The sequence below is a fragment of the Neofelis nebulosa genome, chromosome X, assembly GCF_028018385.1.
Source record: "Neofelis nebulosa isolate mNeoNeb1 chromosome X, mNeoNeb1.pri, whole genome shotgun sequence".
NCBI lineage: Eukaryota > Metazoa > Chordata > Mammalia > Carnivora > Felidae > Neofelis > Neofelis nebulosa.
The window spans coordinates 62993488-63020579 of NC_080800.1; the positions used below are offsets into that span (position 1 = coordinate 62993488).

Below are 27092 nucleotides of genomic sequence, written 5' to 3' on the forward strand. Positions count from 1 at the left end.
GTTCTTTCTGTACACTAGAAACAATCTGATTAGGTCAACATATGTTACTTCTTTTGATCTCAGTTGTTCTACTTACAAAATATGAGTGCAGGGCTTTTTACAATATATTTATAAAGGTAGGAATTATCGGCCTAAAATATATTATGCTTCTTAGAAGAAAGATCTTTTAGGTCCTTCCCAATGTTAATAACAATAACAATAATAGTATCTACTACTATTTATTTTGTACTTACTATATATCAGGCACTATGCCAAGAGACTTATATACATCATCTTATTTTAGTGCTCTACACACCATGTAAGACAATTACTTTTGGGAGCCTGGGTGGCTCAGTCATTAAGCACCTGACTTTGGCTGAGGTCATGATCTCACAGTTTGTGAGTTTGAGTCCCACATCGGGTGAGCACAAGCCCCACTTTGGGAGAGCTCTAGCCCCGCTTTGGGTGAGCATCAGCCCCACTTTAGGTGATCTCGAGTCCCGCTTTGGGTGAACACTAGCCCTGTTTTGGGTGAGCCCTGCTTCTCTCTCTCTCTCTCTCTCTCTCTCTCTCTCTCTCTCTCCCTCTCTTTGCCCCTCCTTGGATTCTCTCTCTCTCTCTCTCTCTCTCAAAAAAGAATAAGACAGTTACTTTTAGAACAATTTTACAGATGAAGAAATTGAAACTTAGTGAGGTTAAGTTCCCAAAGGTCATATATTATATATTGAATGGCAAAGTCAAGATTTGATCCTGGGTACATCTAACACCAAAGTCTGTGCTTATTTGCTGCTGTTACAATGCTCTTATTGAATTGGAGATTGGAATTTATCAGAAACTGTATTAATTCCCTGGCTATGTCATGAAAAATTATCACAAACTGGGTGGCTTAAATAAATTTATTCTCTCATAGTTCTGGAGACTAGAACAAGGTCATATTCCCTCTGAAGATTCCAGGGGAGAATCATTCCTTGCCTCATCCTAACTTCTGGTGATTCTTCGCAATAGTTGGTGTTCTCTGGATTGTGACAACATACCTCCAATTTCTGCCTTTGTCTTGACATGGCTATCTTCTCTCTGTGTGTATCTGTGTATATAAATATCCCTTTTCTTATAAGGACACCAGTCGTAGGGCCAATCCTAATGCTGTATGGTCTCATCTTGATTTAGATTAAATCTGCAAGGTTATTTTTAAATAAAATCACATTTATTGGTTTTGGATGGTCATAAATTTTGGAGGGAGCTCTTCAATCCAGCAAAGGAACCATTAACTAGACAAGAAATGGAAACACTTTTGCTGTATGTTTGAATATGGTTTTCTTAAGATGTGGAGGCTGAACAAAAGGTTATGTGATTTGAGGTCTTCATTTATTTGCCAGTAATATTTTCTTTGCCAATGCCAAATAATGTTCCTACTGGTAGTCATATGCTGTATTGTATTCTACTTTAATAGTGCAGTATAAATTGAAACAGATTCACAGGGTTAGAAGGGACCATAGATATTCATTAGGCCTCTTGGTCAGAGTCTAGGCAAGGCTCACTGATTCATGCCAGATACTTGAGTGTCTAATACTTTCTGAAAAATAAATTTCATAGTGTCTCTTTGTAACCTGTTCTAGAGTTTAGAAGTTCTTTCCAAGTCTAACTTTCTTCTGGCTACAGTCAAATCTAAATTTAGCCATCAAAAAGAATGGAATCTTGCCATTTGCAACTATGTGGATGGAGCTAGAGCATATTATGTTAAGTTAAAAAAAATCAGAGAAATACAAATACCTTATTATTTCACTCATATGTGGAACTTAAGAAACAAAACAGATTAGGGCACCTGGGTGGCTCAGTTGGTTAGGCATCCGACTTTGGCTCAGGACATGATCTTGTAGTTCATGAATTTGAGCCCCGGGTCAGGCTCTGTGCTGACAGCTTAGAGCCTGGAACCTGCTTCATATTCTGTGTCTCCCTCTCTCTGCCCATCCCCCTCTCACACTCTGTCTCTATCTCTCAAAAATAAATAAACATTAAAGATTTTTAAAAAAGGAAACAAAACAGATTAGCATAGGGGAAAAAAGAGAGAGAGGCAAACCATAAAATAGTTTATTATCTATAGAGAAAAAACAGGGTTGCTGGAGGGGAGGAGGGCAAGGATATGGGTTAAATGGGTGATAGATATTAAGAAGGATGCTTGTTGTTTTGTAAGTGGTGAATCACTATATTGCACATACATATTACACTGTATGTTAACTGGAATTTAAATAAAAACCTGAAATAAACAAAAATCATACACTGTGACAACAGAAGACCCCAAATAGACAAAGTAATCTTGAAAAAGGAAAACAAAACTGGAGGTATCACAATCCCATACTTCAAGTTATATTACAAAGCTGTAGCAATCAAAACAGTATGGTACTGGCACAAAAATAGACACATAGATGAATAGAATAGAAAGCCCAAAAATAAACCCACATTATATGGTCAATTAATCTTCAACAAAGCAGGAACAAATATCTGAAAAGAAGGAGAGACAAACCAAGAAACAGACTCTTAACTATAGAAAACAAATTGACGGTTACCAGAGGGGAAGTGTGAGGGAGGATTGGTCAAAAAGGTATAAAAGAAAAAGGATCATACATTGTGGTAACATAATCTAAAGAGCTCAAATCCTGGTAACTGGATTAATGATACTAGGAAGGCTCTGGGCTGAGTCGAGCTTACACTTAAATGACACCCTACACTAGTGTGGTTGAGTTCACTGATAACACACAAAAAATGAAGATATAGTACTTTGAACACTAAATAAAAGAGCAATTGAGCATCATGTTTCTCATTAAGGAGTTCAACTAAGCAAATAAGGGAGTTGTAGATGGAAAACTAAAAGACAAATGCAGGTTTACTTAAGAGTCTGAACTTTGAATTCAGATAGTGATGGGTTTGAATACTCCCAATTACTAGCTGGATGACCCGGGATAATTTAAATTTTCTAAATTTTAGTTTATTACACAATAAAATAGATTTAAGAGTGTCTACATCACTGTATTGCTGTAAGTACTAAAGGACTTAATGTATATATAATACTTAACATGGTAAGTGAATGATAAATGATAGTTTGTAATAATAATAATAATTTTATTAATATTTTATATTAATAAAATTAATATATTAATAATAATTATTATTATTATTATGACAGAGCATAAGTTAATCCCTCTTCCAACATGTCTTCAAAGTATATTATGGAAAACTATCTTTATTGGCTAAAATTAACAACACAGGAATCAACAGATGTTGGTGAAGAAGCAGATAAAGGGGATCCGTCTTAAACTGTTGGTGGAATGCAAACTGGTACAGCCACTCTGGAAAACAGTATAGAGGTTCCTCAAAAAAGTTAAAACTAGAACTACCCTATGACCCAGCAAATGTACTACTAGGTATTTACACAGAGGATACCAAAATACTAACTCAAAGGGAGACATGTACCCAGATGTTCATAGCAGCATTATCTACAATAGCTAAATTATAGAAACAGCCCAAATATCCATCAACTGATGAATGGATAAAGAGGTGGTGTGTATATATATATATATATATACACATATATATATATATATACACACATATATATACACATACACACACACATATATATATATACACATACATATATAATGGAATATTACTCAGCCACAAAAAAGAATGAAATCTTACCATTTGCAGCAACAACATAGATGCAGCTAGAGGTTATAATGCAAAGCAAAATAACATCAGTCAGATAAAGACAAATACCATAGATTTCACTCGTGTGTGGAATTTAAGAAACAAAACAGATGAATGTAGAGGAAGGGGGGAAAAGAGAAAAAAATAAAACCATACAAGACTCTTAACTATAGAGAACAAGGGTTGAGGGTTGATGGAGGGGAGGTGGGAAGGGGATGGGCTAAATGAGTGATGGGTATTAAGGAGGGCACTTGTGTTAAGCACTGAATGTTATATGTAACTGATGAAACACTAAATTCTACTCCTAAAACCAATATTACACTATATGTTAACTAACTAGAATTTAAATAAAAATTTGAAAAAAGAAATGTTCATTTTATATATATATATATATATATATATATATATATATATATATATGAATGATCTCTGACTTAAAGAACCATACATGAGAATAAGAGGCAACTCAAGACTTGCTCTAAGGCTATAACAATAGTAGCAAATATCTGCTGAGAAAAGTATGGCTTTTTTTAACACTGTTCTAAGTGCTTTTGCATGCATTATCTCATTAAATTCTTACTATAACTATGAAATAGGTAGTATTTTATTCCACATGTAAATAAAGTAGGCAACAGAAGTTTGAATAACTTAGTAGGAAGTGCTGGTGCCAGGATTGGAATTTAGAGAGGATAGTTCCAGAACGCAGACTTTTAACTACTATGTTCTATTGTCTTCCCACCACTCTGCTCTGTTGCCTCTATAGCCAACACCTCTCTTAAATGAGTGATAATATGAATGGATGTTGTACTTTGTCAAATGCTTTTTCTGCTTCTATTGAAATGATCATATGATTTTCATTCTTTTTATTAATGTAGTATATTATATTGATTGATTTGCGAATGATGAACCACACTTGCAACCCAGGAATAAATCCCACTTGATTGTGGTGAATCATTTTAAAAAATATATTGTTGGATTCGGTTTGCTAGTATTTCACTGAAGAATTATGCATTCATGTTCAACAGGAATATTGGCCTCTAGTACTCCTTTTTAGTGGAGTCCTTAGCTGATTTTGGTATCAAGGTAATGCAGTTGATAAAGTACAACATCCATTCATGATAAAAACTTTCAACAAAGTAGTTTTAGGAAAAATATCCTTCAACATCATAAAAGCGATATAAGAAAAACCTACAACTTGTATCATGCATAATGAGGAAAAACTAAGAGATTTTTCTCTACAGTCGGGAAAAAGGCAGGGATGTCCACTCTCACACTGTTATTTAACAGTACTGGAAGGCTTAGCCATAACAATTAAAAAACAAAATGAAATAAAAGGCAACCAAATTGATAAGAAAGAAGTAAAACTTTCACTATTTGTAAATGACATGATACTCTATGTAGAAAACACAAAAGACTCCACCCAAAACTGCTAGACCTGACACATGAGTTCAGTAATCACAGAATATAAAATCAACATTGAGAAATCCATTACATTTCTATACACCAATAAGGAAGCAGCAGAAAGAGAAATTAAGATAACAATCCCAATTACAATTGCATCCAAAATAAGAAGATAACTAGGAATAAACCTAACCAAAGAGATAAAAGACCTATACTCAGAAAACTACAAAACACAGATGAAAGAAATTGAAGAGGATACAAAGATATGGAAAGATATTCTATGAGGATGAAATGGAAAAATAAATACTGTTAAAATATCTATACTATCCAAAGTAATCTACACATTTAATGCAATGCCTATCAAAACCCACCAGCATTTTTTTCACAGACCTAGAACAAATAATCTTGAAATTTGTATGGAATCACAAAAGACCACAAATAGCTAAAGCAAACTTGAAAAGGAAAAGCAAAGCTGGAGGCATCAGAAGTCTGGCCTTATGTAACAAAGCTTCAGTGATTAAAACAGTATGGTACTGGCACAAAAATAGACACATATATCAATGGAACAAAATAGACAACCCAGAAATGAATCCACAACTATATGGCCAATTAATCAACAAATCAGGAAAGGGTATTCAAGGTGAAAAAGACAGTCTCTTTAACAAAGGGTGTTGGGGAAATTAGACAGCAATATACAAAAGAATGAAATTGGAACACTTTCTTATACCAAACACAAAAATAATTCAAAATGGATTAAAGACCTAAATGTGAGATCTGAAACCATAAGAAGCCTAGAGGAGAACACAGGCTGTAAACTGTTTGACATTGGCCATAGCAACTTCATTCTAGATATGTGTTCTGAGGCAAGGGAAACCAAAGCAAAAATAAACTATTGGGACTACAACAAAATAAAAATCTTCTGCAAAATGGAGACAGTCAGCAAAACTAACAGGCAACCTATGGAATGGGAAAATATCGTTGCAAATGGCATACATGACAAAATCTATAAAGAACTTATAAAACTCAACACCCCAAAAATGAATAATCCAATTAGAAAATGGGAAGAAGACATGAATACATATTTTTTCAAGGAAGACATCTAGAGGGCCAATAGACATATGAAAAGATGCTCTACACTACTGACCATCAGGGTAATGCAAATCAAAACTAATATGAGATATCACCTCACATCTGTCAGAATGGCTGAAATCAACAACACAACAAATAACAGGTGTTAGCCAGGATGTAGAGTAAGGGGAACCCTCTTGCCCTGTTGGTGAAAATGCAAACTGGTACAGCCACTCTAGAAAACAGAATGGAGTTTCCTCAAAAGGTTAAAAATGGAACTACTCTACAATCCAGCAATTGCACTACTAGCTATTTAATCAAAGAATACAAAAGTACTAATTCAAAGGCTTACATGCACCCTGATATTTATAGCAGCATTATCAACAATAGCCAAATTATTGAAATAGTCAAAGTGCCCAGTGGCTGGTGAATGGTGAAAAAAGATGTGGAATTCACTCTGGAAAACAGTATGGAGGATCCTCAAAAAGTTAAAAGTAGAAGTACCCTATGATCCAGCAATTGCACTACTAGGTATTTCCCCAAAGGATATAAAAATACTGCTTCAAAGGGACACATGCACCCTAGTGTTTATAGCAGCATTATCAACAATAGGCAAGCTATGGAAAGAACCCAAATATCCATCGACTGATGAATGGATACAGAAGATGTGGTGTGGTGTGTACACACACACACACACACACACACATACATACACACACACACACACACTAGAACATTATCAGCCATTGAAAAGAATGAAATCTTGCCATTTGTAACAATGTGGATGGAGCTAGAGTGTATTATGCTAAACAAAATAAGTCAGTCAGAAAAAGGCAAACACCTTATGATTTCACTCATGTGGAAATTAAGAAACAAAACAAACAAGCATAGGTAAAGAAAAAAAAACAGAGAGGGAGAGGCAAAGCAAGAAACAGACTCTATAGTATAGGTTACACACGTGATGGGAATTAAGGAGTGCACTTGCTGTGATGGTCACTGGTATGGTATGAAAGTGTTGAATCACTATATTGTACATCTGAAACTAATACACTCTATGTGAACTAAGTGAAATTTAAATAAAAACTTAAAAAAAAGAGTAAGGATGCTGGTGCCAAACTACCAGGGTTAAAATCCTGGCTTTATTATTTATTACCTGTGTGACCTTGAGCAAAACTCAGCCTTTTAGTGCCTTGGTCTCCTCAGTCAACAAGGCAGGATGAAACAAATACAAAAATACTAATTCAAAGGGATACATGCACCCCAATATTTGTAGCAGCATTATTTACAATAGCCAAATTATGGAAACAGCCCAAGTATCCATTGTCTGATGAATGGATAAAGAAAACGTGGTATATACATACAATGTAATATTCTCATCCATGAAAAAGAATGAAATATTGCCATCTGCAATGACATGAATGGAGCTAAAGAGTATTATACTATGTGAAATTAGAGAAAGACAAATACCATAGGATTTCACTCATATGTGAAATTTAAGAAATAAAACAAATGAGCAAAACTAAAAAAGAGAGAGAGAGGCAAAAAAAGAAACAGACTTAACTATAGACAGCAAACTGATGGTTTACAGAAGGGAGTTGGGTGGGGATGGGTTACATAAGTGATGAGAATTAAGGAGTGCAGTTGTGATGAGCATCATGTGTGATATAAAAGTGCTGAATCACTACATTGTACACCCAAAACTAGTGTTACATGATACATTAACTAACTGGAATTTAAATAAAAACTTTAAAAAAAATAAAAGAAGAATTAATACCTATTCTTAAACTATTCCAAAAAGTAGAAAAGGAAGGAAAACTTCAAAATTCATTTGATGAATTCTATGACGCCAAAATTATCCTGATACCAAAACCAGATAAAGACACCATTAAAAAAGAGAACAGGCCAATATCCCTGATGGATACAGGTGCAAAAATTCTCAACAAAATATTAATATTAGCAAACCCAACTCATCAATACATTAAAAAATATCATTCTCTATGATCAAGTGGGATTTATTCCTGGGATGCAAGATGATTGAATATTCACAAATCAATAAATGTGACATATCACATCAATAAGATAAAGGATAAGACCATATGATCATTTCAATAGATGCAGAAAAAGCATTTGATGAAGTACCACATCCATTCATGATAAACACACTCAAAGTGGGTTTAGAGGGAACATATCTCAACATCATATAGGTCATATATGACAAACCCACAGCTGATATCATCCTCAATGGATAAAAACAGAGCTTTTCCCTTAAGGTCACAAACAAGACAAGGATATGCACTCTCACCACTTGTATTCAACACAGTACTGGATGTACTAGCCACAGCAATTAGACAACAACAACAAAAAATTAAAAGACATCTAAACTGGCAAGGAAGAAGTAAAACTTCCCCTATTTGTAGATGACATGATACTCTATATAGAAAACCCCCCAAACACCACCAAAAACTGAATTCAGTAAAGTTACAGAATGCAAAATCAGTGTACAGAAACCTTTTACATTTCTACAGAACAATAATGAAGCAGCAGAAACAGAAATTAAGAAGACAATGCCAATTAAGATTGCCCCCCAAATAAGAAGATACTTAGGAATAAATGTAACCAAAGAGGTGAAAATAAACCATACTCTGAAAATTAGAAAACTCTGATGAAAGAAATTGAAGAGGACATAAAGAAATGGCAAGACATTCCATGTTCAGGTATTGGAAAAACAAATACTGTTAAAATTTCTATACTATCCCAAGCAAACTCCACATTTAATGGAATCCCTTTCAAAATACCAATAGCAATTTTCACAGAGCTAGAACAAAGAATCCTAAAATTTGTATGGAATCACAAAAGAACCCAAATAGCAAAAGCAATTTTGAAGAAGAAAAACAAAACTGGAGGTATCACAATTCCAGACTTGAGAGTATACTACAAAGCTATAGTGATTAGAACAGTATGGTACTGGCACAAAAATAGACACATACATCAATGGAACCTAATAGAAAATCCAGGAGTTAAACCCACAATTATATGGTCAACTAATATTCGACAAAGCAGGAAACAATATCTGATGGGAAAAAGACCATCTCTTCAACAAATGGTGTTAGGAAAACTGGTTAGCTATGTGAAACAGAATGAAACTGGACCACTTTCTTACACCATAAACAAAAATAAACTCAAAATGGATTAAAGACATAGATGTGATACCTAATAGCATAAAAATCCTAGAAGAGAGCAAAGGCAGCAATATCCTTGTCATCAGCCGTAGCAACATCTTTCTAGATATGTCTCCTAATACAAAGGAAATAAAAGCAAAAATAAAGTATTGGGACTACACCAAAATAAAATGTTTCTGCATAGTGAAGGAAGCAATCAACAAAGCTAAAAGGCAATCTACGGAATAGGAGAAGATATTTGCAAATGACATACCCAATAATGGGTTAGTATCCAAAATACATAAAGAACTTATACAACTCAACACGCTTAAAAAAAATAATCCAATTAAAAAATGGGCAGAAGTCATAAACAGACATTTCTCTAGTGAAGACATTCAATGGTCAAAGACACATGGGAAGATGCTCATCATCACTTATCATCAGGGAAATGCAAATCAAAACTCACACCTATCAGAATGGCTAACACCAAAAACACAAGAAACAACAAGTGTTGGTGAGGGTGTGGAGAAAAGGGAACTCTTACACTGTTGGTGGGAATGTAAACTGGTTCAGCCATTGCAGAAAATACTGTGGAATTTCCTCAAAAATTTAAAAACAAAACTACTCTATGATGCAGTAATCACACTACTGGGTACTTACCCAAAAGACACAAAAACACTAATTGACAGGGATACATGCATTCATATTTTCCTTGCAGCATTATTTACAATAGCCAAAACTGAAAGCAGCCATAGTGTTCATGACAGATGAATGGATAAACAAGATGTGGTATATATATACAATTGAATAGCACTCAGCCAGAGAAAAAAATGAAATCTGGCCATTTGCAACAAAGGAATGGAGGTAGAATGTATAATGCTATGTGAAATAAGTTGATCAGAGAAAGATAAATACCGTATGATTTCACTCATATGTGGAATTTAAGAAACAAAATAAATGAGCACAGGAAAAAAAGAGATGAAGAGAGACAAACCAAGGAACAGGCTCTTAACTATACAAAACAAACTGGTGGTTACCAGAGGGTAGTTAGTTCGGAAGTGAGTGAAATAGGTGATGGGGATTAAACACTAAACTTATCATGATGAGCACTGAGTAATGCACAGAATTGTGAATCATTATATTGTACATCTGAAAGTAATATAACACTCTATGTTAATATACTGGAATTAAGGTAAAAAAATCATTGAAAATGAATGAATAAAAAGCGTAATATAGGGGTACCTGGGTGGCTCAGTTGGTTAAGCCTCCAACTCTTGATTTTGACTTAGGTCATGATCTCACAGTTTGTGAGATCAGGCCCCATGTCAAGTTCTGTGCTGAGTGTGGAACATGAATAGGACTCTCTCTCTCTCTCTCCCCCTCTGCCCCCCTCCTCCACTCAAACTCTCTCTCTCTTTCTCTCAAAATAAATAAATAAACTTTATTTTTAAAAAGTATAATATAAATATTATGTAATTAATGAATTATAACAGCTAATCCCATGAAGTGAGAATTAAAAGTGCCTATATAAAGTGGCTAAATACTTATGGTAAAGCCTGAGAAAATAATGTAAAGCTAAATGTTTGTTAAGGCTCATACTTAGCTTACACATTTTTTAATGGAAAATTCCTCAATCTTTTTACTGTGGTAGTATAAATTGTAGATCAAGCTGGATGGGGGTGAAGAGTGGAGAAGAATATAGTAAATATATTGGACCTCCGATGGTGAAGAACCTATCCCTTTATATTTCTTTGTGGTGCCCTTACTCCATATCTTGAAGGAGGAATGAATTGCACAGGAAGGCAAAGTACCTAGGACAACCGTGATGAAGCAAGAAAGAGCCTAGGTCCTCTCTATCATAAATCCTGATAACTTCCAATTTCCTACAGCCATAGGGGCCAGTAAAAATATGTTCTGATATATCTCTGGGTATGCTCTGTGTATGCTTCCTGAAAACTGCCATCCCAAACTTTCCACTCAATTCAGTATTCCTGGGAAAGTTGCCCAATTTCTAGGCTTTTATGTAATTCACTCTTAGAGAGATACAATTCTGACCAATGCAATTTAAAATGCTATCTTACCTTTCTCTGCTGGGCTCAAAACAGTCACTGTAAAAAAGAAAGGGAAAGGTCAAAATTAGTGATATCTAAAAATATAATTTTTCTAATCCATTTGTCCATACCACTATTTTTGAGCAGTTTATTCAATGGAATTAATACATTAGGAAACAATCAACCTGCTAAGATAAGGGACGATAATGATGATCAAATTTCATCCTTTACTATGTTTCTTCATCTTAAACCTGAGTAAGTACGAATTTCTACTCATTCAACAAATATAGATGTAATATAAATTTTTTATGTCCCACTAAATAGAAACTCTTGAGCTATAACATGGTAGTAAGAGCTAAAAAGCCAATCAATTAGAAGATGATTGATTATTCATTTTCTCAGACTATTCACTGGAGAACATCTTTAAATACCAAGTATCCCTTGTGTATTTAGAGTTAATTTAGTGTATAGGTTACATGCCAGCTATGAAATCAGACTGCCTGGGTTAAAAACCCAGTTGCACTATTTTGTGACTTCAGGCAGGTTCCCTAACTTATTACCTACCTCACAAGGTTACTCAATATTTAAATGAGTTAATGAATGTAACTTCTGTTTAGCATAGTATCTAGCACAAGGCAAGTACATAACAAAATTACTTCTTATTATTATATTTGAACTATGATTTCATAGAATATCAGAACAGAAAGAAACTTTAGCAATTCTCTGGTTTATTGGTTTCATTTTACACTGGGAAAAATGGACTAGAGTAGTATCAATGATTTGCCCAAGGTATCAGAGCAACTTAATGGTAGAGCTGGGACTAGATTCCAGGCTTCAAGGCTTTTGTGCCTACTTTCCCCAATCACTATTTGCTGTTTTACGTAATATATACATAATTTTTGCCAGAATGTCATTTGAAGAAAGTGAGGCCTACCGCTTTTTAGTCACCAACAATATCTGTGTGCAATTATACTAGATGTTAAGGCAAAGTGAAGCTATAAAGCATGGTTTTCAATCTTGAGAAGGTATTGAATTAAGATGGTTTTCATATACAATGATAAACACTTAAGGTCAGAAAAATGGGGAAAAATCCAAACAGAGAATGAGACTTGTATTGTAGGGCTATTTCCTCAGGTCATTCATCAGTCATACTTCTCTCTTTTCATTTCTACATCTATTTTTGTTGAGTCTTAAAATTTTATCCTTTCAATAATCATTTGAATGAACGTTAAAACTGTTCTACTTTGTGCTAAAAAATCTGACCAGATAATGTCCTATTTTCATAATACACCTGCCTACAGATGGCTACTCTTTTTGGTTCCTTTCCAGTTAAAAAATCCTGGGTAAGAAAGATTGATAAGAGTATATTTTTTCTTCTTTTCCATTTCTGAATCCAGGGCACTCATGAAAAATTTATATAACCAACTGACTACAAATTTAGGAAACAGAGACTTCAAAGATCACATGTAAAAAAGAATACATTCTTTAATATAAAAAAATCACTACAGAAGCAAAAAAAACGAACTCACAACAGGCAGCAAAAACAAACCCTAGGGAGATAGAGAATCTAATTTCTAGATTTCTATTTTATGATATTCTAAATGTATATTTTCAACAACAAAATTTATAGGGCATGCAAAGAAACAAAATAGTATAGCTTATTAATAGGGAAAGGGAATTAATAGAAACTGTCCAGGAAGACTAAGCATTGACTTGGTAGACAAAGACTTTAAATTCACTATCTTAAATATGATCAAAGAGAAAAACAATGTATAAAGAACTAAAAGAGATCATAAGAATGAAAATAGAGTATCTATATAAATGAAGAGATAATAATTAAAGAAAGAACCAAATAAGATACTGGAGGTGAAAACGACAATCATAAAATTAAAACTTTACTAGAGGGACCCAACATTAGATTTAAGCAGCAGGAGAAAGGATCAGTGAACATGAAGACAGGTTGATTTAAATTATCCAATCTGAAGAGCAAAATGAAAAAGAAATGAAAGAAAAATAAACCAAGTCTGTAAGACTTGTAGGACACCATCAAATTTACTATCTGCATAATGGGAGTTTCAGAGAAAGGGGGAGCAAAAGAATATTTGAAGAAATGATGACTGGAAAACTCCTCAAATTTGGTAAAAGACATCAATCTAAACATGCAAGAATCTCAACAAACTCCACATTGGAGAAATTAAAGGACATCCACAATGAGACACATAATCAAACTGACAAAACCAAAGACAAAGAAACATTTTGAAAACAGGAAAACATAAGCAATTTCACACACAAAAATAATAAATAAATAAATAAATAAATAAATACATCTTATTTCCCTTTGGAAACCATGGAGGCCAGAAGGCAGTGAGATGCCATATTTAAAGTGTTGAAAGGAGGGGCGCTTGGGTGGTTCAGTCAGTTGAGCATCTGACTTTGGCTCAGGTCATGATCTCGTGGCTCGTGAGTTCAAGCCCTGTGTTGGGCTCTGTGCTGACAGCTCAGAACCTGGAGCCTGTTTCAGATTCTGTGTCCCTCTCTCTCTCCACCCCACACCTGCTTGTGCTCTGTCTCTGTCTTTCAAAAATGAATAAACATAAAAAATAAATAAAGTGTTGAAAGGGAAAGATCTGTCAATTAAGAATTATATAACTAATAACACTATCCTTCAAAAAATGAAGGATAAAATAATATTTATAGATAAACAAAAAATGAGGGAGTTCACCACTGGTAGAACTATCCTTCAAGAAATGACAGCGGGTTCTCCAGGAGGAAATTAAAAGACACAAACTATAATTCAAGCCATTAAAAGAAATCAAGAATATTGGTAAAGGTGAATACATAGGTAAATATAACAGTCATTAGTAGGGGGAAGATGGCAGTGTAGGAGGACGCTGGGCTCACCGCGTCCTGCTGATCACTTAGATTCCACCTACACCAGCCTAAATAACCCAGAAAACCGCCACAAGACTAGTAGAACAGAGACTCCGGAGCCAAGCACAGATGAGAGGCCCATGGAAGTGGGTAGGAAGGGTGGAGAGGCCGTGCGGCCACACAGACTGGAGGGAGGGAGCCGGGGCAGAGGGGCGGCCCACCGGCCAAGGAGAGACCCTGAGTTTGGCTTGCAAAAGCAGAGGGGCCAGACGGAGTGTGTTCGGACAGCGAGCGGGACTTAACATCTGGAAGGTTATAAGTTAACAAATCTGTTCGGGGAGCGGGAAGGCCGGAGGACGTTGCTGAGCCCCGGGACGACAGAGCTCAGTTTGGCAGGGAAAAAAGGCGCTCGCCAGCACCATCTCCCTCGCCCATCCCCCAGCCAAAATCCCAAAGGGAACCAGTTCCTGCCAGGGAACTTGCTGGCACCTCGCAAACACCCAACGCTGTGTTTCTGCGGATCCATACCTCCAGCAGCGGGTCTGACTCCCTCCTGAAGGGCCCCTCCTGAAGCGGATCACCGAAGGAGAAGCAAGCTGAGCCTGCCCCTCCTGCCCCTGTGCACCTTGCCGATCCACCCCAGCTAATACGCCAGATCCCCAGCACCACAAAACTGGCAGTGTGCGAATAGCCCAGATGGGCCACGCCACCCCACAGTGAATCCCGCCCATAGGAGAGGGAAAGAGAAGGCACACACCAGTCTGACTGTGGCCCCAGCGCTGGGCTGGGAGCAGACAAAAGGTCTGACTGCGGCCCCACCCACCAACACGAATTATTCAAGACAGCTCAGGGGAAGTGCCCTGCAGTTCCACACCACTCCAGGAACTATCCAAGATGACCAAACAGAAGAATTCCCCTCAAAAGAACCTCCAGAAAATAACAACAGCTAACGAACTGATCAAAAAGAATTTAAACAATATAACAGAAAGTGAATTTAGAATAATAGTCATAAAATTAATCGCTGGGCTTGAAAACAGTATAGAGGACAGCAGAGAATCTATTGCTACAGAGATCAAGGGACTAAGGGATAGTCAGGAGGACCTAAGAAACATGATAAACGAGCTGCAAAATAAAATGGAAATGACCACGGCTAGGATTGAGGAAGCAGAGGAGAGAATAGGGGAACTAGAATATAAAATTATGGAAAAAGAAGAAGCTGAGAAAAAGAGAGATAAAAAAAATCCAGGAGTATGAGGGGAAAATTAGAGAACTAAGTGATGCACTAAAGAGAAATAATCTACACATGATTGGTATTCCAGAGGAGGAAGAGAGAGGGAAAGGTGCTGAAGGTGTACTTGAAGAAATCATGGCTGAGAATTTCCCTGATCTGGGGAAGGAAAAAGGCATTGAAATCCAAGAGTCACAGAGAACTCCCTTCAGACGTAACTTGAATCGATCTTCTGCACGACGTATAATAGTGAAACTGGCAAAATACAAGGATAAAGAGAAAATTCTGAAAGCAGCGAGGGATAAACGTGCTCTAACATATAAAGGGAGACCTATAAGACTTGTGACTGATCTCTCTTCTGAAACTTGGCAGGCCAGAAAGGAATGGCAGGAGATCTTCAATGTGATGAACAGGAAAAATATGCAGCTGAGAATCCTTTATCGAGCAAGTCTGCCATTTAGAATAGAAGGAGAGATAAAGGACTTCCCAAACAAACAAAAACTGAAGGAATTAATCACCATTAACCAGCCCTACAAGAGATCCTAAGGGCGGATCCTGTGAGACAAAGTACCAGAGACATTGCTATAAGCATGAAACCTACGGACATCACAATGACTCTAAACCCGTATCTTTATATAATAACACTGAATGATCCAACATAAAGACATAGGGTATCAGAATAGATAAAAAAAAAAGAAAGAAAAAAGACTCATCTATTTGCTGTCTACAACAGAATCATTTTAGACCTGAAGGATACCTTCACACTGAAAGTGAGGAGATGGAGAATTATCTATCATGCCACTGGAAGTCAAAAGAAAGCTGGAGTACACATACTTATATCAGACAAACTAGACTTTAAGTTAAAGGCTGTAACAAGAGATGAAGAAGGGCATTATATAATAATTACAGGGTCTATCCACCAGGAAGAGCTAACAATTATAAATGTCTATGTGCCGAATACGGGAGCCCCCAAATATATAAAACAATCACAAACATAAGCAAACTTATTGATAAGACTGTGGTAATTGCAGGGGACTTTAACACTCCACTTACAACAATGGATAGATCATCTAGACACAAGATCAATAAAGAAACAAGGGCCCTGAATGATACATTGGATCACAAGGACTTGACAGATATATTTAGAACTCTGTATCCCAAAGCAACAGAATATACTTTCTTCTCAAGTGCACATGGAACATTCTCCAAGATAGATCATATACTGGGTCACAAAACAGCCCTTCATAAGTATACAAGAATTGAGATCATACCATGCACACTTTCAGACCACAATGCTATGAAACTTGAAATCAACCACAGGAAAAAGTGTGGAAAACCTCCAAAAGCATGGAGGTTAAAGAACACCCTACTAAAGAATGAGTGGGTCAACCAGGCAATTAGAGAAGAAATTAAAAAATTTATGGAAACAAATGAAAATGAAAATACAACAATCCAAACGCTTTGGGATGCAGCAAAGCCAGTCCTGAGAGGAAAATACATTGCAATCCAGGCCTATCTCAAGAAACAAGAAAAATCCAAATACAAAATCTAACAGCACACCTAAAGGAAATAGAAGCAGAACAGCAAAGACAGCCTAAATCCAGCAGAAGAAGAGAAATAATGAAGATCAGAGGAGAAATAAACAATATAGAATCTAAAAAAACTGTAGAGCAGATCAACGAAACCAAGAGTTGGTTTTTTGAAAAAATAAACCAAATGGATAAACCTCTAGCCAGGCTTCTCAAAAAGAAAAGGGAGATGACCCAAATAGATAAAATCATGAATGAAAATGGCATTATTACCACCAATCCCTCAGAGATACACGCAATTATCAGGGGATACTATGAAAAATTATATGCCAACAAACTGGACAACCTGGAAGAAATGGACAGTTTCCTAAGCACCCACCCATTTCCAAAACTCAAACAGGAAGAAATGGAAAACTTGAACACACCCATAACCAGAGAAAATTGAATCAGTTATCAAAAATCTCCCAACAATTAAAAGTCCAAGGCCAGATGGCTTCCCTGGGGAATTCTAGCAGACATTTAAAGCAGACATTTAAAACATTCTCAAACTGTTCCAACAAATAGAAAGGGAAGGAAAACTTCCAGGCTCATTGTATGAAGCCAGCATTCCGTTGATTCCCAAACCAGACAGAGACTCAGCAAATAAAGAGAACTACTGGCCAATATCCCTGATGAATATGGATGCAAAAATTCTCAATAAGATACTAGCAAATCGAATTCAACAGCATATAAAAAGAATTATTCACCACGATCCAGTGGGATTCATTCCTGGGTTGTAGGGATGGTTCAAAATTCGCAAATCAATCTGGTACATTACCTTAATGAAAGAAAAGAACCATAAGATCCTGCCAATGGAGGCAGAAAAAGCATTTGACAAAATTCAGCATCCTTTCTTAATAAAAACCCTCGAGAAAGTTGGGATAGAAGGAACATACTTAAACATCATAAAATCCATTTCTGAAAAGCCCACAGCTAACATCATCCTCAATGGGGAAAAACTGAGAGCTTTCTCCCTGAGATCAGGGAACACGACAGGGATGCCCATTCTCACCGCTGTTCTTTAACATAGTGTTGGAAGTGCTAGCATCAGCAATCAGACAACAAAAGGAAATCAAAGGCATCAAAATTGGCAAAGATGAAGTCAAGCTTTCACTTTTTGCAGATGACATGATATTATACACAGAAAATCCAACAGACTCCACCAAAAGTCTGCTAGAACTGATACATGAATTCAGCAAAGTCATCGGATAGAACATTAATGTACAGAAATCAGGTGCATTTTTATACACCAATAATGAAACAACTGAAAGACAAATAAAGAAACTGATCCCATTCACAATTGCACCAAGAACCATAAAATACCTAGGAATAAGCCTAAGGAAAGATGTAAAAGATCTGTATGCTGAAAACTATAGAAAGCTTATGAAGGAAATGGAAGAAGATACCAAGAAATGGAAAAACATTCCATGCTCATGGATTGGAGGAATACATATTATTAAAATATCAATATTACCCAAAGCTATCTACGAATTCAATGCAATCCCAATCAAAATTACACCAGCATTCTTCTCGAAGCTAGAACAAGCAATCCTAAAATCCATATGGAACCACAAAAGACCCCGAATAGGCAAAGTAATATTGAAGAAGACCAAAGCAGGAGGCATCACAATCCCAGACCTTAGCCTCTACTACAAAGCTATAATCATCAAGACAGCATGGTATTGGCACAAAAGCAGACACACAGACCAATGGAATAGAATAGAGACTCCAGAATTGGACCCACAAAAGTATGGGCTACTAATCATTGACAAAGCAGGAAAGAAATCCATGGAATAAAGAAAGTCTCTTTAACAAATGTTGCTGGGAGAACTGGACAGCAACATGCAGAACAATGAAACTAGACCACTTTCTGACACCATTCACAAAAATAAACTCAAAATGGATAAAGGACCAGAATGTGAGACAGGAAACTATCAAAATCCTAGAGGATAAAGCAGGAAAAAAATTCTCTGACCTCAGCTGCAGCAATTTCTTACTTGACACATCCCCAAAGGCAAGGGAATTAAAGGCAAAAATGAACTACTGGGACCTCATGAAGATAAAAAGCTTCTGCATTACAAAGGAAACAATCAACAAAACTAAAAGACAACCAACGGAATGGGAAAAGATATTTGCAAATGACATATCGGACAAAGGGATAGTATCCAAAATCTATAAAGAACTCACCAAACTCCACACCCAAAAAACAAATAACCCAGTGAAGAAATGGGCAGAAGACATGAATAGACACTTCTCTAAAGAAGACATCCACATGGCCAACACGCACATGAAAAGATGCTCAACATCACTCCTCATCAGGGAAATACAAATCAAAACCACACTGACATATCACCTCACGCCAGTCAGAGTGGCCAAATCAGGAGACTATAGATGCTGGAGAGGATGTGGAGAAATGGGAACCCTCTTGTACTGTTGGTGGGAATGCAAACTGGTGCAGCCACTCTGGAAAACAATGTGGAGGTTCCTCAAAAAATTAAAAGTAGAGCTACCCTATGACCCAACAATAGCACAGCTAGGAATCTCCCCAAAGGATATAGGAGTGCTGATGCATAGGGGCACTTGTACCCCAATGTTTATAGCAGCACTTTTAACAATAGCCAAATTATAGAAGGAGCCTGAATGTCCATCAACTGATGAATGGATATAGAAATTGTGGTTTATTCATACAATGGACTAGTACTTGGCAATGAGAAAGAAATCTGGCCATTTGTAGCAACCTGGTTGGAAATGGAGAGTGTTATGCTATGTGAAATAAGTCAGACAGAGAAAGACAGATACCATTTGTTTTCACTCTTATGTGGATCCTGAGACACTCAACAGAAGACCATGGGGTACGGGAAGGAGGAAAAAGAAGTTACAGAGAGGGAAAGAGGCAAACCATAAGAGACACTTGAAAACTGAGAACAAACTGAGGATTGATGGGGAGTGGGGGAGAGGGGAGAGTGGGTGATGGGCACTGAGGGCCACACCTGTTGGGATGAGCACTGGGTGTTGTATGCAAACCAATTTCACAATAAATTACATATATATAAAAAAGAATAGACTTGAGAAACACAAAATAGAGAACACAAAAACAATAGAATCAATGAAAGTGAAAGCTGGGTCCTTTAAAAAAAATTGACAAAATTGACAAACCTTTAGCCAGAACAAGAAGATAGATGACTAAAGTTACTAATATCAGAGATGAATGTGATGATAGTAAGAAAGAATTTGCCTAATAGAATGGATTATAACAGAATAGTAGGAAGATTACATGCCAAAAAATTGGATAACCTAGATGAAATGGACAAATTTAAGAACACAGAAACCACCAAAATTGACTCAGGAAGTAAAAGAAAATCTAAGCAGACTTTTAACAAGTAAAAAGATTGAATCAGTAATCAAAAACCTCCCAACAAAGAAATTCCAAGATCATATAGCTTCACTGGTGAATTGCACATTATCTCTCTCTCTATCTATCTATCTTAGTTTTTGTCCAGTTAGCTTACACAGTAGTCTCAGTTTCAGAAGTAGATTCCCATGATTCATTACTTACATAGAACACCCACTGCTCATCCCAACAAGTGCCCTCCTCAGTGCCCATCACCCATTTTCCCTACCCCCATCAACCCTAAATTTGTTCTCTGTATTTATGAGTCTCCTATGGTTTGCCTCCCTCTCTGTATGTAGCTTATGGTTTCTTCCCTTCCCCTGGTCTTCTGTTAAGTTTCTCAAATTCCACATATGAGTAAAATCATATATCTTTCTCTAATTGACTTATTTCAATTAGCATAATATCTTCCAGTTCAATCCACGTTGTTGGAAATGACAAGATTTCATTCTTTTTTATCACCAAGTAGTATTCCCTTGTGTGTATGTATATATATATATATGTGTGTGTGTGTATGTATGTATATATATATATATATATATATATATATATGAATGGATATATTCATTCATATATTCATTCATTCATATATATATATATGAATGGATATATATATGAATGGATAAAGAAGTTGTGATATATATATATATATATATACCACATATATACCATATATATATATATATATACCACATATATACCATATATATATATATATATATATACCACATATATACCATATATATATATATATATATACCACATATATACCATATATATATATATATATATATATATATATATATATATATACCACAACTTCTTTATCCATTCATCAGTTGATGAATATATATACCACATCAGTTGGGCTCTTTCAATAATTTGGCTATTGTTGATAGCACTGCTATAAACATTGGAGTACATGTGCCCCTACGAATCAGCACTCCTATCCTTTGGATAAATTCCTAGTAGTGCTATTGCTGGGTTGTAGGGTAATCCTATTTTTAATTTTTTGATGAACCTCCACACTGTTTTCCAGAGTGGCTCCACCAGTTTGCATTCCCACCAACAGTGCAAGAGCATTCCCCTTTTCTCCACATCCTTGTCAACATCTAGTGTTTCCTGAGTTGTTAATTTTAGGCACTCTGACCAGTGTGAGGTGGTATCTCTATGTGGTTTTGATTTGTATTTCCCTGATGATGAGTGATGTTGAGCATCTTTTCATTTGTCTGTTTGCCATCTGGATGTCTTCTTTGGAAAAGTGTGAATTCCTGTCTTCTGCTCATTTCGTCACTGGATTATATGTTTTTCAGGTGTTGAATTGGTAAGTTCTTTATAGATTTTGGTAGTAACCCTTTATCTGATGTGTCACTTGCAAATATATTCTCCCATTCCATTAGTTGCCTTTCACTTTTGTTGATTGTTTCCTTTGCTGTGCAAAAGCTTTTTTTCTTGATGAGGTTCCATTAGTTCATTTTTGCTTTTATTTTGCCTGCCTTCAGAAACATGTCAAGTAAGAATTTGCAGCTGGGGTCAAAGAGGTTGTTGCTTGTGTTCTCCCATAGGATTTTGATGGCTTCCTATCTTTTCTTTAGGTCTTTCATCCATTTTGAATTTTTTTGTGTGTATGGTGTAAGAAAGTGGTCCAGTTTCATTCTTCTGCATGTCTCTGTCCAGTTTTTACAACACTATTTGCTGAAGAGACTATCTTTTTCCATTGGATATTCTTTCCTGCTTTGTCAAAGATTAGTTGGCAATATATTTGTGGGTCCATTTCTGGGTTCTCTATTCTATTCCCTTTATACCACATATTTAAAGAAGAATAAACACCAATCCTTTTCAAACTCCTACATGAAATTGAGGAGAGAACACTGCCTTACTTATTCTATGACACCAGCATTATCCTCATACTTGTGGTGATAAAGACATCACAAGAAAAGAAAATGACATACAAATAACTCATGATTATAGATGTAAGACTACTGAAACAATTACTAGCCAACCAAATTCAGCAGCATATTAGAGGATTATACATCATGATTAAGTGAGATGTATCCAAGAAATGTAAGCCTGCTTCACAATATGAAAATCAATCATATACTATACTACATTAATATAACAAAGTAAAAAATATACAATAATCTTAATTGATGCTGGAAAATCATTTGACAATATACCACAAACTTTCATGAATAAAAAATGCTTGGGGTGTCTGGGTGGCTCAGTTGGTTAAGCGTCCAACTTCAGCTCAGGTCATGATCTCAAGGTTTGTGAGTTTGAGCCCCACATCGGGCTCTGTGCTGACAGGTCAGAGCCTGGCCTGACAGGTCAGAGCCTGGAGCCTCCTTCGGATTCTGTGTCTCCCTCTCTCTCTGCCCTTCCCCTGCTAATATTTATCTCTCTTTCTCTCAAAAGTAAACAAACATAAAAAAAATTTTTTTAATGCTCAAGAAACTAGGAATAGTGCATGATGTTTCCTTTTTCTCCACATCCTGTTCAACACTTGTTGTTTCTTGTGTTTTTTGTTTTAGCCATTCTGACAGGTGTAAGGTAATATCACATTGTGGTTTTGATTTGTATTTCCCTGGTGATGAATGATGTTGTTCATCTTTTCAGGTGTCTGTTTGCCATCTAGATGTCTTGTTTGGATAAATGTCTGTTCATGTCTTCTGCCCATTTTTATTTGAATTATTTGTTTTTTGCTGTTGAGTTGTATCAGTTCTGTATATATTTTGGATAGAAACCCCTTTATCGGATATGTCATTTGCAAATACCTTCTCCCATTCAGTAGGTTGCCTTTCAGTTTTGTTGATTGTTTTCTTCACTATGCAGAAGGTTTTATTTTGATGAAGTCCCAATCGTTAATTTTTGCTTTTATTTCCCTTGCCTCAGGAAACAGATCGAAACAATTTTTGCTATGGCTGATGTCAGAGAAATTACTGACTGCTCTCTTCTAGGATTTTTATGGTTTCAGGTCTCACATTTAGGTCTTTATCCAGTATGGAGGTTCTTCAAAAAGTGATAACAGATCTATCCTATGATCCAGTAATAGCACTACTTGTTATTTATCCCCAAAATGAAAAAAAAAAAACTAATTCAAAGGGATACTTTCACTCTATGTTTACTGCAGCATTATTTATAATAGCCAAATTATGGAAGCAGCCCACGTGTTAATCGATAGACGAATGGATAAAGAAGATGTGATGTGAGATTATATATATGTATACACACAAACATATATAATAGAATATTTTTCAGCCAAAAATAAGAATTAAGTCTTGCCATCCGCAACAAAATGGATGGAGGTAGAGAGTATAATGCAAGGCGAAATAAGTCAGAGATAGACAAATACCACATCATTTCACTCATATGTAGAATTTAAAAACAAAGCAAATAAGCAAAGGAAAAGAGAGAGAAGGAGACAAACCAAGAAACACTCTTTTTGAAAAAAAATTTTAATGTTTATTTATTTTTGAGAGAGACAGAGCATGAGCTGGGGAGGGGTAGAGAGAGGGAGACACAGAATCCGAAGCAGGCTCCAGGCTCCAAGCTGTCTGCACAGAGCCCAACGTGGAACTCAAACTCACAGACCATGATAAATGACCTGAGCCAAAGTCAGACACTTAACCAACTGACCCACCCAGGTGCCCCAAACAGACTCTTAACCATACAGAACAAACTGATGGTTACCAGAGGTGAGGTTGGTGATGGGACAGGTGAAATACTAGGTGATGAGGATTAAAGAGTACACTCATCATGATGAGCACTGAGTAAAGTTTAGAATTGTTGAATCACTATACTATACACCTGAAAGTAATATAACACTGTATTTTAAAAAAATAATGTTTATTTTTGAGAGAGAGAGAGAGACAGAGTACAAGTGGAGGAGGGGCAGAGAGAGAGGGAGACAGAATCCAAAGGCTCCAGGCTGTCAGCAAAGAGCCCAAGATGTGGCTGGAATTCATGAACCATGAGATCATGACCTGAGCTGAAGTCAGACACTTAACCAACTGAGCCACCCAGGCACCCCAACACTGTATGTTAACTGTACTTGAATTAAAATTAAAACAAAAAAAGAAACTAGGAATAGAAGGGAAGTTCCTCAGCGTGATAAAGAGATTTATGGAAAACTCACAGCTACCAGTATTCTGAATGACAAAAGGCTAAGACTTTTACTTCAGATAAGAAACAAAGACAGGATGCCTGTTTTTACCATTTCTATTCAATGTTGTACTGAAATTTCTAGGCAGTGCAATTAGGCAAGAAAAAGAAAAAAAAAGCATCCAAATTGGAAAGAAGGAATAAAATTGTCTTTATTTGCAGATGATGTGTCTCACTGTATAAATAATTCTAAAGAATCCACAAAAAGTCTCTTAGAGCTAATAAATAAATTCAGCAAAATTACAGCATACAAGATCAACATCTCATATCAATTTTGTTTCTATCCACTAGCAGTGAACAATCAGAAAAGGAAATTAAAAAAAAATTCCATTTATAATAGCACCAAAATTTTTGAAATACTTAGAATATATTTAACCAAAGTGGCTCAAGACTTATACACTTAAAATTCCAAAACACTGCTGAAGGTAATTAAAAACTAAATAAATGAAAAGACATTCCATGTTCATGGGTTAGAAAACTTGATATTGTTAAGATGGTAATTCTCTACACAACAATATACAAACTCAGTGAAATCCTTATCAAAACTCGAATGACCATTTTGTAGAATTGGAAAAGATGATCCTAAAATTCATGAAGAATTGCAAAAGATTCTAGCCAAAACAGTCTTTAAAAAGAAAATAATAAAGTTGAAAAACTAACACTTCTTGATTTCAAAGTTTATGACAAAGGTACAATAATCAACACAGTGTGGTACTCGCAGAGGACAGATGAATGGTAAAATGGAACATAATTAAGAGTCCAGAAATAAATGCATGCATCTCTGGTCAGTTTAATTTACAATAATGTCAAGAGTATTCAATGGGGAAAAGAGTAGTCACTTCTAATGGTGCTGGGATCACTGCACAACCACATGTTAAAGAATGAAGTTGGACTCCTAACTCACACCATATACAAAAAATTAACTCAAAATAAATAAAAGACCTAACTGTAAGAGATAAAGGTAAAAAGTTATAGAAGAAAACACAGGGGTAAATATTTATGACCTTGAATTTAACAATGGATTCTTAAAAATGACATCAAAAGCACAGGCAACAAAATAAAATATGAATAAATTGAACTTTATCAAACTTAAAAATTTTGTGCATCAAATGATACTATCAAGAAAATGAGGGGAGGAGCCAGAAGGTGAAACAGCATGGAAGTTTTTTTTTGTGTCTTGCATCCATGAAATACAGCCAGATCAACAGTAAACCATCCTGCACACCTAGAAAGCTGATTAGAGGATTAACACAACAATCTGCACAACCTGAACCACAGAACTCATCAGGTATGTGGTGTGGAGAGGTGAACTGGGGGAGAGAGAAGCCTTGGAGAGCAGGGAGCTGTTTTTGCTTGTGGAGAGAGGACAGAGCCAGGTGGAGAGTATGGGGAAAGCACCCCCCCAAAAAGGCAGCTGGAGAGAAAGTGGAAAAGTGGAAATAGCCTAAGGGACTGAACTAAAAAGGGAGAAAGGAGAAAGGAGAGGGTTTAACTTCCATTAATACTCTATAAACAGGCGGAGCACAGAGTCTGAAACTCCATAGCTCAATACTTGGCGATGTTCTGTTGGGAAGGGCGAATCCCCAGGAGCAGAGTGGGGTCTGGGATGTCCTCAGGCCACACAGAGAGAAGCAGTTCCACTGCTGGAAGGACATTTGTTAGAGGCTGTGTGGCCACCAGGTTCCAGCAGACCCCAGAGAGCAACCACATTTGCCAGTGCTGGAACAATGTCATTAAGGGTGAAACCTAGTGCCAGATGTGTGTTGTGATTTTCCATAATCCCTGAAATGTTGCTGCTATACAATCATATGATTTTTTTCTGGGGTAGGCTGGTACCCAGCCATAGTCTCTGGGCATTGGCAGCAGCACATCCCGCAGATGTTCCTAGGTGTGGCCAGCACCTGGCCATTGCTCGGTGAGATTCTCCCCCAGAGGATCTGAGTGGGTCAAAGCCGCAGTCCCTCAAAGTGAGGGGTTTGAAAACACAGCTGCATATGAGATAAAACTCAGGAGGGAGGTGCTGCCTGGCAACCTGAACAGCTTGGTCACAGTGTAAAAGCAAGGAGTGAATGGAAGCCAGAGACAAGAGACGGGTGCAAGACTGCTTGTTGGGGAGAACACAGAAGTCTGACACTAGAGACTGGGTAGCTGGGTGATGCCATTTTCACCTTCCCGTGCATGTGCATACACACCTACAAGTGCCACAACTATCCACCCCAGTAAGTTACGCAGAGCCATATAGTGGAGAATGGAGCAGTTGCACTAAGCCTTGCCCAACTGGGCCAACCTTGCTCTTCAGGAATACCACAAATATCTCTGCCTGCTTGCTTTATGGATTATAAAGTGCTTCATAGTTTGACTTCTAGGGGAAACGATGTAATTTCAACCGTATTTCAGTCTGTTTGCTGGTCCATCCATTCAATTTTTGTTTTGTTTTTTTTTGTTTCTTTTCTTTCTTTTGAATACAGAAAGGAAAAATTATTTTTACTTTCAATTTATTATTCAAATATT

The 27092-nt window shown here is 36.4% G+C and overlaps 1 protein-coding gene across 2 annotated transcripts in view; it reads right to left on the reverse strand.

Annotated features, from left to right (window-relative positions):
* Positions 1-27092, reverse strand: part of ZDHHC15 (zinc finger DHHC-type palmitoyltransferase 15) — a 210338-nt gene that overhangs the window by 170292 nt on the left and 12954 nt on the right. For both annotated transcript variants that reach the window (XM_058714639.1, XM_058714640.1), the window contains exon 2: positions 11393-11419. In XM_058714639.1, the coding sequence (XP_058570622.1) occupies positions 11393-11419 (27 nt within the window). The remainder of the gene's footprint in view (positions 1-11392; positions 11420-27092) is intronic.